At 36.4% G+C, this 14,234-nt stretch overlaps 1 protein-coding gene across 1 annotated transcript in view; it reads left to right on the top strand.

Moving 5' to 3' along the window:
- Positions 1-14,234, top strand: part of LOC126196460 (beta-1,3-glucosyltransferase) — a 109,480-nt gene that overhangs the window by 39,919 nt on the left and 55,327 nt on the right. Inside the window, exons 5-7 of the mRNA XM_049934567.1 lie at positions 1,143-1,254; positions 1,339-1,466; positions 12,228-12,408. Coding sequence (XP_049790524.1) covers positions 1,143-1,254; positions 1,339-1,466; positions 12,228-12,408 — 421 coding nt within the window. The remainder of the gene's footprint in view (positions 1-1,142; positions 1,255-1,338; positions 1,467-12,227; positions 12,409-14,234) is intronic.

The following is a 14,234-nucleotide window of genomic DNA, read 5'->3' as shown; positions in this document are numbered from 1 at the left end:
GAACTATATGAAATAAAATCATCAACCTCTGAATGGTTTGCATTAGGATGTGCAAACTGCATGGTTGGTCGTGGGGCGTGATGGGAGTTAGTATGGTTTATCGATGAAGCCAACTTTCATTTGGATGGGTTCATCAATAAGCAAAATTGACACATTTGGGTGACTGAGAATTTGCATTTCATGATTGAGCAGACTCTTCACTGCCGACGGGTGATTGTGTGTGTGCAATGACCAGTTATGGACTAATCGGTGCGATATTCCTTGAAGGCATGGTGACTACTGAACGGTTTGTGAAGGTTTTGGAAGATGATTTCATGCCCATTATTCAGAGTGTTTCTGATTGTGACAAGATGTGGTTAATGCAACACGGAGTTCAACCCCACCGAAGCAGGAGAGTGTTTGATGTCTGGGAAGAGCACTTTTGGGACTGCATTCTGAATCTGGGGTACCCAGAGGCCTCTGACATGGGCCTCAATTGGCCGCCATAGTTTCCGGATCTGAACACATGCAACTCCTTTCTGTGGGGCTATATTAAAGACAAAGTATACAGCAATAACCCCAAAACCATTGTTGAGCTGAAAACAACCATTCAGGAGGTCATCAACAGTATCAATGTTCCAACACTTCAGCAGCTCCCTTCCTTTAACATGTTTGTTTTGTATATCAAACTCTTCAGAAAGACGTGGGCTACAAAATGAACGTATTTTTGAAAAATCAATGTTTTAAATTTTTTTTGATATTTTATCTCAAATGTTCGAGGGTGGGGGGGGGGGCGAAGAGGGGGGGGGGGGTCAACAGTCAAGATCCATGGGGGCTGACTCTCTCAGAGAGAATCATGCCTGACTGAGGTGCATGGAGAGTCAGTTGTTGTACCAAAACAGTTGCCATATTTTGCAATTTTGCATGGGCTCATTCTATGTCATCATCCCCCCCCCCCCCCAATCTGTGCAATTCTGATGACAAAGACACAATTTCTGTAAATCTCATTTTAAAGAACTGGATTTTATTTAACTGAGAAGAATGGTTAAAAAGTGTCAGTTTGAGACAAATATTAGAAGACACACACACACACACTATTTGTTTTGATCAATGGCTATTTTTGCATTCCCTTGTAATTCAATTTCTTCCTTTTTTCTTTGCAGCATAAGCGTCATTTATGGACATAATTGCTCATGGCTGTTCATCTGTGACAGCAGAACCCATATAGTCTTGCCTGCTTTACTGGATCTTCTTAGTCATTACAATTCTTCAGAGGTAAGGCACAAGTTGACATAATATGAAATACTTAAACCATTGGCATTTACTTTGTGTTTTACTTTGCAACGCTTAAACTTTTAGGAAACGTGGATAGGACATGCCTTAGTAGATGAAGAACGTACAATAATTCATCATTTTGCATCCAATGATGGATTCAAGTACCCACTTTTTGTTTCTGGATTTGCCATGAGCACTGCACTTTTGAAAAGGTGAGATACCAGTAGTGATACTAATAATGTATTACATTAAGATGTTATAGCAAAATCCTTGTAATAAATTTGGAGGTATATCATCAGTAGTAATAATTAATGATGTTTCACTATGAGTAAATATCTTTCACTGAACTGCACACAAAATGAAATATGATGTCACTTCTTTTCCTTTGAGTCTTCACATAATTTCAGGAAACAAAAACAATTTCCTAAGTGCTGCTAATGGAAATACTGAATCTTGGGCATTGAAACAAGCATTATATTGTTTCGTTATAGACAAGAAGATAAAATTAGTTGATCAAATGCTTATCACCACCTGAACTCTGTGTAGTCTTTGTTACCTCATCATGTTCAGCTTCTTACATAATTGAGCTGTGAAATGAGAATAATAATAGCTTATTGTATTTATGAAATGGTAGAGTAAACATGATAATGAATTCCTCCCTCATCCAGAATATGTACTGATAATGTTCATAATAAATCTTTCCAGCTTTGCCTTTGTGGTATAGTAGAGTAGAGCTGCTGTATATTTCTGCTTGTGTGTCTGTTTGTTGGTGAATGATAAGAAGGGGTCTGATTTTAATTCATTGTGCCTTGTTGATGTAAGAAAATAAATAAAATAAACAGTGGTCTATTTTGATTGTTATCTTTTTTTGTTTTTATCTTCACCATCCAAGCCATCATTGTTGTCTCTACTATATCGTAAAGTTCTAGATACATAGTAGGTCAAGTATAATATTTCTTGATTTACATCTTAAACAGTTAACAGTTGTGACACCCGAAAAGAATAACTTTAGGTCTTTTAGCAGCACCTCCTTTACTCTAATTCTTTTCCCCTTGTTCCATCACAATTGCATTACTTTTGACATAAAGTCGGCTTATTTACTGGTTTGAGTCTGTTCTGCAGATCTTCATATTTTGTGCTAATCTTTCCATCACACTGGCACAGTGATTAACACAGTGGACTTGCAATTTGAAGGATGGCAGCCTGAATTCTAATATGGTGATTGTAAAATTGCTGCTCCCAATCAGTATGTAAATTAGTTAAAAATTTTACTTATAAATTGCCTTTTCCTCAACAACTAAATTGGGAGCTTCACAAATCATAGAATTTTTAGAGCAGGAAACAATACTTTTATAATGAATAATTTTATAATAATACTTGAAGAAGTCAAGAGTTTTGTTGATTGTTAATGTCTGTTCACTGCAGATATACTAGATTCATTGCTTATTGGATTTTGTTACATTCTTTAGCAAATCATCTATGTTTACTTTTTTAAATAACAATCCAACAAATATATCCAGATAATAATCACCTTGTGGTGTTGCAGTTCTTCTTGTTATGTCTGTGGTTGCTACAAAATGGGAATTCCTCTTCCCACATCCAGACAATTTTCTTCATTTATATGTACCAAACAAAAATACCATACAAGCTGCAACTTCTCACAACTAACAGCAACTCCATTAGAACTTCAACTTTTAACTGCTTTGGCCCTTGTATAGAAAAGTAACAGATCATGATGACAAATTAGTCTTACTATGAGGGTCATTCAGTAATTAAAGAGAGAAATTGGTTTGGAGAAAAAAGTGTATATTTTTACAAAACAATACTTTTTCTACTTTTCAACATAATCCCCTTGAACATTTATGCACTTGTTCCAATGGGCCACAAGCTTTTTTATTCTGGCTACAAAGAACTCTTTATTTTGATGTTTCAACCAATTTCCCACAAACTTTAACACTTCCTCATTGGCCTGGAACCTGATCCCACATAATGCCTCCTTCAATGCACCAAACAAATGGAAATCACTAGTTCCTAATCAGGACTGGAAAGGGAATGAGGCAGTACTTCACAGCCCATTTTGTCGTTGGTTTCGTGGGTTAGTTGAGCAATATGAGGACATGCATTGTCTTGCTGGAGAATCACATCTCTCCTCTGAGATGCACGATGTGTCTCTCTCATGGCTGGCTTCACCTTGTTTAAAAGCAAATCCAAGTAGTATTGGCTGTTCATTGTATGCTGCTCTTCAAGATACTCACAAGAAACTGGACCTTTGGCATCCCAAAACACTGTCAACATGACTTTTCCTGCTGATGCTTGGGTTTTGAATTTTTTCATAACAGGTGAGTTTGTGTGCTTCCACTCCAAGCTTTGTCTTTATGATTCTGGCTCATAATAGTGAACCTAAGTTTCATCACAAGTAAAAATTTTGTTGAGGAAGTGCTCAACTTGTCTTTCATAATGTTCCTTTAGCTCTGTGCACACTCTCAAGCTTGTTTCCTTGTGTAGCCGTGTCAATTCCTTTGGGACCCATCTTGCACATGTTTTGCGGTACTTCAGCTTCTTACAGATAATGTTATGAACTGTACCAGTACTAACTTGAACCTTATAAACTATCATTCCCACATTGATTTGACTTTCAATTGAGGGAGTTGAAACTGCAACTGGTCAGCCAGAATGGTGTTCATCAGTCACTGAATCACGACTATATTTGAACTGTTCTACCCACTTGTAAAAATTTTCATGATTCATACAACCTTCGTCATAAACATTTGACATTCTACAGTATATATTCACTGGTTTCTCGCCTTCCGCAAGTAAAAAACAAATAACAGAATGTGACTTCTGAAATATTCCCGGCGTATTTCTTCTTCTAATAATTTCCGGGTGTGCAGCCGGATCCCGTCGACATTATTAGAAGAAAAAATAACAGAATGTTGTTCAACTAATGTGGACATTTCAAGCGGACTTGCCATCTTGAAATGTATTTTTGAGGTTATAAACAAAACAATGTTGAAACATCAGCTGATCAGGGCTCATCCCAGTATGCCAACTTAAAGCCATAAAAGTACCTAACTTGCCCTCCTAACAGTTTTTTCACCAGACCAATTTTTCTCTTTAATTATTGAATGCTCCTTATAACACTTTTTTAAAATTATAATGAAAAACTACATATTCACAAAACTTCAGTGTGATAGAGAATTTCAGAAAAATTAAGAAAGTATTTGATACTCTTTGTCTTCTTACACAGTTTTGTTTTTATACAAAATTTCATAAAATGTTGGTTTTGAACAGATGTTTCTGAATTGTCCAGATTTCTGCTAAAGTGCTTAATTATTTTAATTACTACTATTTACAGAGGTTTCAATGCCAAAGTTACATTATTTATTACAACCAACTACCTTGTAAACTAGATTAAAGATTATTACCCCCTGAACTGTTTGCAATTCCAGTAATTAACTAAACACTGTGCAATATTTTCTGGGACTTTTTATTTGATAATTTTGTATAAAAACTGTATTGTGTGAGTGAATTATTGTCTTGCTGGTTTAGAAAATATTGTTTTAACAGAAGGTGTATGTGTATACATGAAATTCCAGATTATTGTACTTTTTTAAAGAAGCAGTATAACTAACTTGTTATTTATATATCTAAAAACAAAGATGATGTGACTTACCAAATGAAAGTGCTGGCAGGTCGATAGACACAAAAACAAACACAAACATACACACAAAATTCAAGCTTTCGCAACAAACTGTTGCCTCATCAGGAAAGAGGGAAGGAGAGGGAAAGACAAAAGGATGTGGGTTTTAAGGGAGATGGTAAGGAGTCATTCCAATCCCGGGAGCGGAAAGACTTACCTTAGGGGGAAAAAAGGACAGGTATACACTCGCACACACACACATATCCATCCACACATATACAGACACAAGCAGACATATTTAAAGACAAAGAGTTCGGGCAGAGATGTCAGTCGAGGCGGAAGTGCAGAGGCAAAGATGTTGTTGAATGACAGGTGAGGTATGAGTGGCGGCAACTTTCCCTCTCCTTCCCTCTTTCCTGATGAGGCAACAGTTTGTTGCGAAAGCTTGAATTCTGTGTGTATGTTTGTGTTTGTTTGTGTGTCTGTCGACCTGCCAGCACTTTCATTTGGTAAGTCACATCATCTTTGTTTTTAGATATATTTTTCCTACGTGGAATGTTTCCCTCTATTATAACCATACTATCCACTGTGTTAGATTTGCAGAATGATGAGCAAGAAATCACAGCTTCAAAAGAAGAAAGATTTTCTTTTCATGATTGATTATCTTTATGAAGGGAGTGATCAGTTTTATCTTGATTTCTGTAAAGAAATAAGTGTAACATTTTGTTTTATAGATTTCTTGTTTCATTGTTTTGAGTGCTGCAAAATATCATAAGTTGTGGTATAGTGTAGTGTCTGATAATGTAAATGAATTTGTTTTAAACATCTCCTTGAACTTTTTACTGCATTCACTGAGTATTTAGTATAGAACAGCAATATTTGTACTACGGTACATAACACGTTTTCAAAGACAATTTTGCAAAATAAAAATTATTTCTACTAATTCTAAGAAAACTTTCTCTGTGAACATTATAGAGTACTTTAGTATGCAACCCTTTTCATAATTTTGAGAACATAGATCATGTTCTGTGGTATTTATTATGTTTTTCCTAAATAAAGAAAACCCAGTGTTGTGAGCCTTACCTCCTGTAGATCTTCACTCTAAAAATATGAAAGGGATGAACACAAATATAAAAATACAACAACATTATAAAAATTGCAGTATATTGAGTAATTCAGTAAATATCATGTATCACCCACTCCTATATGAAATCTAAGGTTGTTACATTGCACCATCCAGATTTAGGTTTTTTTAATTATTTTCTTTAAATCAATTGGTGCAAGTGGTTCCTTTGAAAAAGACACAACCAATATCCCTGCCCATCCTACACATTGTAGGATACTGCAAATTGTTTGAAATGGTATTTCAGACAATTTGTAATTATGGTGATGATCATGATGATGACTCTATCAGAAAAAAACATGATCAGTCATTTATCATGTACAGTTGGCTACTGGCCTCTTCCACATCTCTCTATACATTACAGTCTTCAGCTTTCATCAGTCATATTTATAATGTTTATTTGTTTATCTCATTAATATATCTTCCATTAGTCATCCTGTAGGTCATTTCTACTAACAAGGAATTCAACACACAATCTCCTTAGTCCATCTCACATCATCTTGTTGGACTCACATTCAGGAGGAGTGATAGTTCTCTGTCTTGCCATCCACTTAAAGCAAATGCCGGGATGACTCCTTTGAAGAGGTCATGGCCAACTTAACATCCCCATTCTTTCCTAATACAAGCTTGTGCTCCATCTCTAATGACCTCATTATCAATGAGACATCAAATTCTGCTGTTCTTACCATTATTTTGTCTTGGTGTGTGTTCAGTCTACCTCCATTTCATTTTTGTAGCAGTCACTACTAGGATCTCAACTCCTTCCTTTTCTCCTATCCATTTGTTCATTTAACTGTCCCTTTTTGTGATGCCCAACATGGATCTTTCCATTACATACTAGACAGATCTCAATTTTTGTACTGTTTGTGGGATTAACATCAATTTTTCACTTCCCTATTTTAGTACTGTCAGTATACACTGGATATAGACCTTCCGTTTAAGGCACACTGGGAATTTACTTTTGAATGTAGCATTCAGTTTCCCAAATGAAGTTCAAGCCATTTTCACACTTCTGTTTATTTCTTTAAGTGTCCATCCACTTGGTGTTTTTGTTTGGCTTTTGTATACAAATTGGTCACATAGTCCTGTAATTCAGTCACTAATCTTGATTATTTTTCTCCTGGGATATGGATTGTATATTATTTTGGTCTTACTGTAAGAAGCCATCAGTCAAGTTTCCCCATCCTTTGCTGAAATTCTTCTAGGTCATAAGCAAACTAAATGATGTCACCTGAAAATCAAATGAGGTTCAGATAAGATTCATTTATGTATATTCTTTCTTCAGCCCAGTTTAATGATTCGAAGACCTCGACCAAGCCTGCAGAATATGACCTTGGTGAAATGGAGTCATCCTGCCTGGTTACTCTATCAATTCTGAACTTCCATTTCTTTGACATAATTGACTGGAAGCAGTAGATTTCTTGTATCTATACTTTACTGAACTGATATTTGAGGATTCTGTTTCACAGATTTGGTTTTGACACAGACACTTTCTCGTGGTTTACACATCATGTGCAAAGTAGCAACTCATATGTTTTTGTTGCTAACTGACAATCTGTAGATTTCTAAAGGCAGTTAGTTTTTTCCCTTGTTAAAGGCTTAAGTTTTTTCTAGTCAGTTAGCAACGATTTTTATAAAAACTTGTGTACAGTTGACAAAAGGCTAGTGGGCCTGGAGTTGTTTACATCTTACCTGCTCCCAGTTCTGTGAAGTACAACAATTACAGCATTGTTCCAACTGTCTGGTGTGATCTTCTTGTGCAAATGGATGGTGAATAATTGTGCAGTTTTTGCTTTCACCTCTTATCCTTCCACTTTTATAATTTATACCGTTATTCCATAATTCCAAAGAGGTTTTCTTGTTTCCATGCACTTAATTACTTTTTTTATTTCTTATGGTAATACATCTGGAATCCACTTATTCTCATAGTCTATTATTTGAGTGCTCATTTCTCTAGGTGCCTTCTGTAGATTGTTGAAGAAATCTTTAAACACCTTTATGATGATCTTCTATTTCATTGTAGTAATGCCATGTTACTCCCCAGCATAGGTACTTATTTGATTTTCTTCATACTTCAGTTGTTCCTGATTTCTCTCTCTTCTCATTACACTTTCTGTTGTCTTCTTTTTAATACTTGTGAATAGTCTTGTTCACATCAGCCAGTTCTGTCTGACTTTTATTATTTACTATTTTTCCTCTTCTTTATCCGTTTTCATTCACTAGAGCCTTTAACATCTTTTTCTTTCTTCGATTTATTCTGCACCTAATTTTTTGTGTCAGTGAAACTGGTTTTATGCTTAATAAGTTTAAATGTTTCTTACTTAATGCCCAGTTTAGTATTGCATCTTAGTAGCCTGTGTTAATAGAGACAATGGGCTGACCAACACGTCCTTCATAGTTTGTTTGTTGTTTGAAACACATAGTAAATCTCACTTTAGTTCACCTTAATCCTTTTCAGTTTGATTCCTGCCTCAGCAATTCTTGAAAATTATATGTAGGAAGTACATTTGGCTCTCCTCAGCAAATTCCAATAAAATGTCTTATTCCTGGTATAGAATCCAAAATTTCCTGCTGAAGAATGTTTTACCACTCGGACTGCACATTTGCATTAAATTCACCCATTACGTTTGTGTAACTGTTCTTTTTAGCTGCTCATAAATATTTCCAAGATCTTCATCTGGGGGTGTGGTTGTTGGGTATAAACTTGTTCTATTAACAGTGAATCCCTTTTGTTGATTTTTAATACTATTCTTGTTGTTCTGCCTGAGATACTTCTCTAACAACAATTTCATCTTTATATTTATTGTTAATGATAGAATCCATTCCTGAATACCCACCTCAGTCTTTGCCTGTACAGTGGAAAGCATTTTCTGACAACAGTGTGATGTGATCCACTTCCTTTCTTCATATCTCTTACCCCAATGATATCCACATTATATTATTTACTTCCACTTGTAGTTCCAATATAGTCCCAAGTGTCCTGCACTTTATGTTCCCTTTATGAAGTGTGGTAAAAGTAATCATAATGTTTTGTTTTAATCAAGGTGTAGGCACATCTGAGGCTGGGTGTGTCCTGTGTTAAGAATATACTTGCTGAGTTCCCACAATCCACTACTTTCAATCTGTCTGACCCAGACCAAGACATCCCAGGAGTTAGCACATAGCATTAATTCCTCCAACAGCCCTATCCACAGTACACTAACCTGCCATGCTGACATTTTTGTGGGACAGATGTCCAATGCTAAATTTCATTAGAGTAAGATTTACAACAGTTACAGCCCTCTCCAAAATGCAGAGGCCGTACATTCACACAAACAAGTTGCATCCTGAACAGGTGCTGGAAAAGGATCATCTTGTCATGGTTAGCCAGGGACAGTCACTTATTCAATCAGTTTTCTATTGCAGGAAGTAATGTGATCTGTCCGGAAGGCTGTAGATGTTTCCTCTCCAGACTGGATGCGAAGCAGGCTCTAGAGCTCCGCTTCTGTGACTGTTCACTAGACTAAAGCCTGCTTTGATCACTATCACATTGAGCTGTGGTATGAAGGGCAAAGATACATGGGATGGGACATCAGAGAGGTGGGGTTTTGTGAGACACACTTTGTCTTGTTCGTCTGCTGGGACCTGTCAGACTTGGGAGGCCATACCAGTTACAGTGCCTCTGCCAATGTAGATCTCAGCTTCATGGGAATGTGAAAACTTCTCAACTCATACTGTCAGTGTTACAATAAAGCAATGTCCCTGTATTGTTGTTGTTTTGGTCTTCAGTCCTGAGACTGGTTTGATGCAGCTCTCCATGCTACTCTATCCTGTGCAAGCTTCTTCATCTCCCAGTATGTACTGCAACCTACATCCTTCTGAATCTGCTTAGTGTTTTCATCTCTTGGTCTACCTTTACAATTTTTACCCTCCACGCTGCCCTCCAATACTAAATTGGTGATCCCTTGATGCCGCAGGATGTGTCCTACTAACCGATCCCTTCTTCTAGTCAAGTTGTGCCACAAACTCCTTTTCTCCCCAATCCTATTCAATACTTCCTCATTAGTTATGTGATCTACCCATCTAATCTTCAGCATTCTTCTGTAGCACCACATTTCAAAAGCTTCTATTCTCTTCTTGTCCAAACTAGTTATCGTCCATGTTTCACTTCCATACATGGCTACACTCCATACATATACTTTCAGAAAAGATTTCCTGAAACTTAAATCTATACTCGATGTTAACAAATTTCTCTTCTTCACAAACGCTTTCCTTGCCATTGCCAGTCTACATTTTATATCCTCTCTACTTTGACCATCATCAGTTATTTTACTCCCCAAATAGCAAAACTCCTTTACTACTTTAAGTGTCTCATTTCCTAATCTAATTCCCTCAGCATCACCCGACTTAATTCGACTACATTCCATTATCCTCATTTTGCTTTTGTTGATGTTCATCTTATACTCTCCTTTCAAGACATCCATTCCATTCAACTTCTCTTCCAAGTCCTTTGCTGTCTCTGACAGAATTACAATGTCATCGGCGAACCTCAGAGTTTTTATTTCTTCTCCATGGATTTTAATACCTACTCTGAATTTTTCTTTTGTTTCCTTCACTGTTTGCTCAATATAAAGATTGAATAACATCGGCGAGAGACTACAACCCTGTCTCACTCCCTTCGCAACCACTGCTTCCCTTTCATGCCCCTCGACTCTTATAACTGCCATCTGGTTTCTGTACAAATTGTAAATAGCCTTTCGCTCCCTGTATTTTACCCCTGCCACCTTCAGAAATTGAAAGAGAGTATTCCAGTCAACATTGTCAAAAACTTTCTCTAAGTCTACAAATGCTACAAACGTAGGTTTGCCTTTCCTTAATCTAGTGTCTAAGATAAGTCGTAGTGTCAGTATTGCCTCACGTGTTCCAACATTTCTACGGAATCCAAACTGATCTTCCCCGAGGTCAGCTTCTACCAGTTTTTCCATTCGTCTGTAAAGAATCCGCGTTAGTATTTTACAGCCGTGACTTATTAAACTGATAGTTCAGTAATTTTCACATTTGTCAACACTTGCTTTCTTTGGGATTGGAATTATTATATTCTTCTTGAAGTCTGAGGGTATTTCGCCTGTTTCATACATCTTGCTCACCAGATGGTAGAGTTTTGTCAGGACTGGCTCTCTCAAGGCCGTCAGTAGTTCTAATGGAATGTTGTCTACTCCCGGGGCCTTGTTTCGACTCAGGTCTTTCAGTGCTCTGTCAAACTCTTCACGCAGTATTATATCTCCCATTTCATCTTCATCTACATCCTCTTCCATTTCCAGAATATTGTCCTCAAGAACATCGCCCTTGTATAGACCCTCTATATACTCCTTCCACCTTTCTGTTTTCCCTTCTTTGCTTAGAACTGGGTTTCCATCTGAGCTTTTGATATTCATACAAGTGGTTCTCTTTTCTCTGCAGGTCTCTTTAATTGTCCTGTAGGCTGTATCTATCTTACCCCTAGTGAGATAAGCCTCTACATCCTTACATTTATACTCTAGCCATCTCTGCTTAGCCATTTTGCACTTCCTGTCGATCTTGTTTTTGAGACGTTTGTATTCCTTTTTGCCTGCTTTCATTTTTATATTTTCTCCTTTCATCAATTAGATTCAGTATTTCTTCTGTTACCCAAGGATTTCTACTAGCCCTCGTCTTTTTTACTACTAGGTCCTCTGCTGCCTTCACTGCTTCATCTCTAAAAGCTACCCATTCTTCTTCTACTGTATTTCTTTCCCCCATTCCTGCCAATTGTTCCCTTATGCTCTCCCTGAAACTCTGTACAACCTCTGGTTCTTTCAGTTTATCCAGGTCCCATCTCTTTAAATTCCCACCTTTTTGCAGTTTCTTCAGTTTTAATCTACAGGTCATAACCTATAGATTGTGGTCAGAATCCACATCTGCCCCTGGAAATGTCTTACAATTTAAAACCTGGTTCCTAAATCTCTGTCTTATCATTATATAATCTATCTGAAACCTGTCAGTATCTCCAGGCTTCTTCCATGTATACAACCTTCTGTCATGTATTATGAAATGAACTATGTTAAGTGTCTTCTTTGGGTGCCATAGAATGACTGGAGGTCTGTGTGCTACAAAAAGACAGTTATATAGACTTGTGTCCTTACTAACAGCGAGATCTCAAACATATGATTTTTTATCATTGCATTGTTATAATCCTATTTGTTTCTCTTGTAGGTTGGGACAGCGGCTTTCTGAAAATGAGACTTATCAACAAAATTTTGCCATTGATGCACAGTATGAGTTAGCTCAGTTTGTGTGGGATGATGGCAAAGGACCGCCTTTGGAGGATACTCCATTCCTGTGTTCTAAATATCGTTCTATGTGTGCTACATCTCCAAGGCTCATCAGATATTGTGTAAGAACATACTGAGCTATTCAAGTTAGTTTATTATACCACTAAATAAACTGAGATCAAGTACAATAATTCTGTTCTTGGAACTGGAAAAAGTCAAACACTTCTATTTTAAGTCCAGTGCACACCATTACTAACATGTCATAAATGTCAGTGTTCGTAATGCCACTTTACAGAAAGAAAACAAGTAGCTTCCTCAGATTTCAATGGGTTTGAATTTAAACATTTTTATGATATTGTCTTCGTGACTTTCTTATGATGATATCATTGTTACTCATATTTCCATCTGAGTTGCAGAAGCAGATGTTTTTCCCCCACTGTCTCTATTTTGGAATTTTCATCTAAGGTTTTAACTAGTTCCATAAAGTGCTAGAAGTATCCCTGTAGATTCATAATTATTTATAAGTAATTTGTGTGAATGCTCTTGAAGACTTCCAAATCTGTAAGAGGAATATGCATATGTAGTTTTTGTACTCTCCCTTTTCAGATACATGTTTATAAGCACTCAAGAATGGCACACTATGAAATTTGAGACTTTTCAAAGATATAGATTTTCTAAATCCCCTTTCTATATGCTCATATAACCTCTACATGTTTCAGGTTATCTCACATTTTCATTCGCGAAATTAAGAAGTTTGTGATGTTGAAAGACTTACTGTTCTAGTAGGTCAGTGTTTGTATGCCACTTTATAGTGTGTCATGTTGAAAGACTTAATAATGTTCCAGTAGGTCAGTGTTTATTTGTCTCTTTTTTATCTTCTATTCTCTCAAGGTGATCTGTAAATTTGTTAAGACAAGTCAGGGAACATAGTGTTGTTTCCATGCATCCAAGTTATTTCTGATTGCAAAAACTATTTGATCTCTTCTTATTGTTGCCCCTTTCTTGGGAAAGGGCAGCATTAGAAACTGTAGAGGTATGGGTAAGGACAAGCACAACAAAAATTTGGGATAGAAAGGTAAACTAATTAGGAATTGTTGCAAGGACTCTATGATGGAAGGGCACTGATCTGTACAGGAAAGGAAAAACAAATAGATGTAGCATCTGATGTGGTTCAATGACTTCTTAAATGATATAATGAGAGGAAAAATCCTGGAGGAAAATCGATGAGCAGAAAGGGACATGACTAATCATGTGTTATGTGGTTAGTAGAAAGAAATGTAAAAACTGCAATCACATGGTACACTTTTGTTTTGTGTGTGCTGATGTTGCAGAATTGATGACAATGTACTAATAAAACACAACTTTAATCTTTTAGGTCTCTCATATAAAGGAAAATAATTATAAGCTGTACTTTGTTGTTAAAAGGTGATATGCAACATGAAGGAAGAAATAATCTTAGGACTAAAAGGAGTTCAGTGAAGAAATAATAAGGAAAAAAATGGGCAAATAACCCAAAGAAAGAAAGGAGATGAATGCAAAGATAAAACATATTGGAGAGAAAGAAAAAGTTTATGAGAAAAAACTAACATTGAGAAGTGGTACTGATATGGCTGGAATGGGAGAAAAGGTTCAGTTTCAACCTCTATATTTTACATAAAAATAATTTCCATGTGGATTTTACCTCCTATTTATGGTAGGAAGCAGAGTTCTTTATCTAAACACGGATCATAAAAAATATTACTTAAGATAGGAAACCGGTGAAGTCCGGAGATTCAGAACTAAATTAAATTGTTTTTGGTTTTGGATATTTGACATCACTGTTATCATCACAGTTTATTTAAAGGCAAATTATTAGACTTGTGATTCTAAGTGCACAAATTTCTGTTATAATTGTAGCAAACAAAGATCATTGTAAATAAGCAGCCTCCACATAGTGCATAACCATTTC

The sequence above is a fragment of the Schistocerca nitens genome, chromosome 1, assembly GCF_023898315.1.
Source record: "Schistocerca nitens isolate TAMUIC-IGC-003100 chromosome 1, iqSchNite1.1, whole genome shotgun sequence".
NCBI lineage: Eukaryota > Metazoa > Arthropoda > Insecta > Orthoptera > Acrididae > Schistocerca > Schistocerca nitens.
Note: the sequence above shows the minus strand (reverse complement) of the source record. Positions and strands in the feature narration are given on the sequence as shown.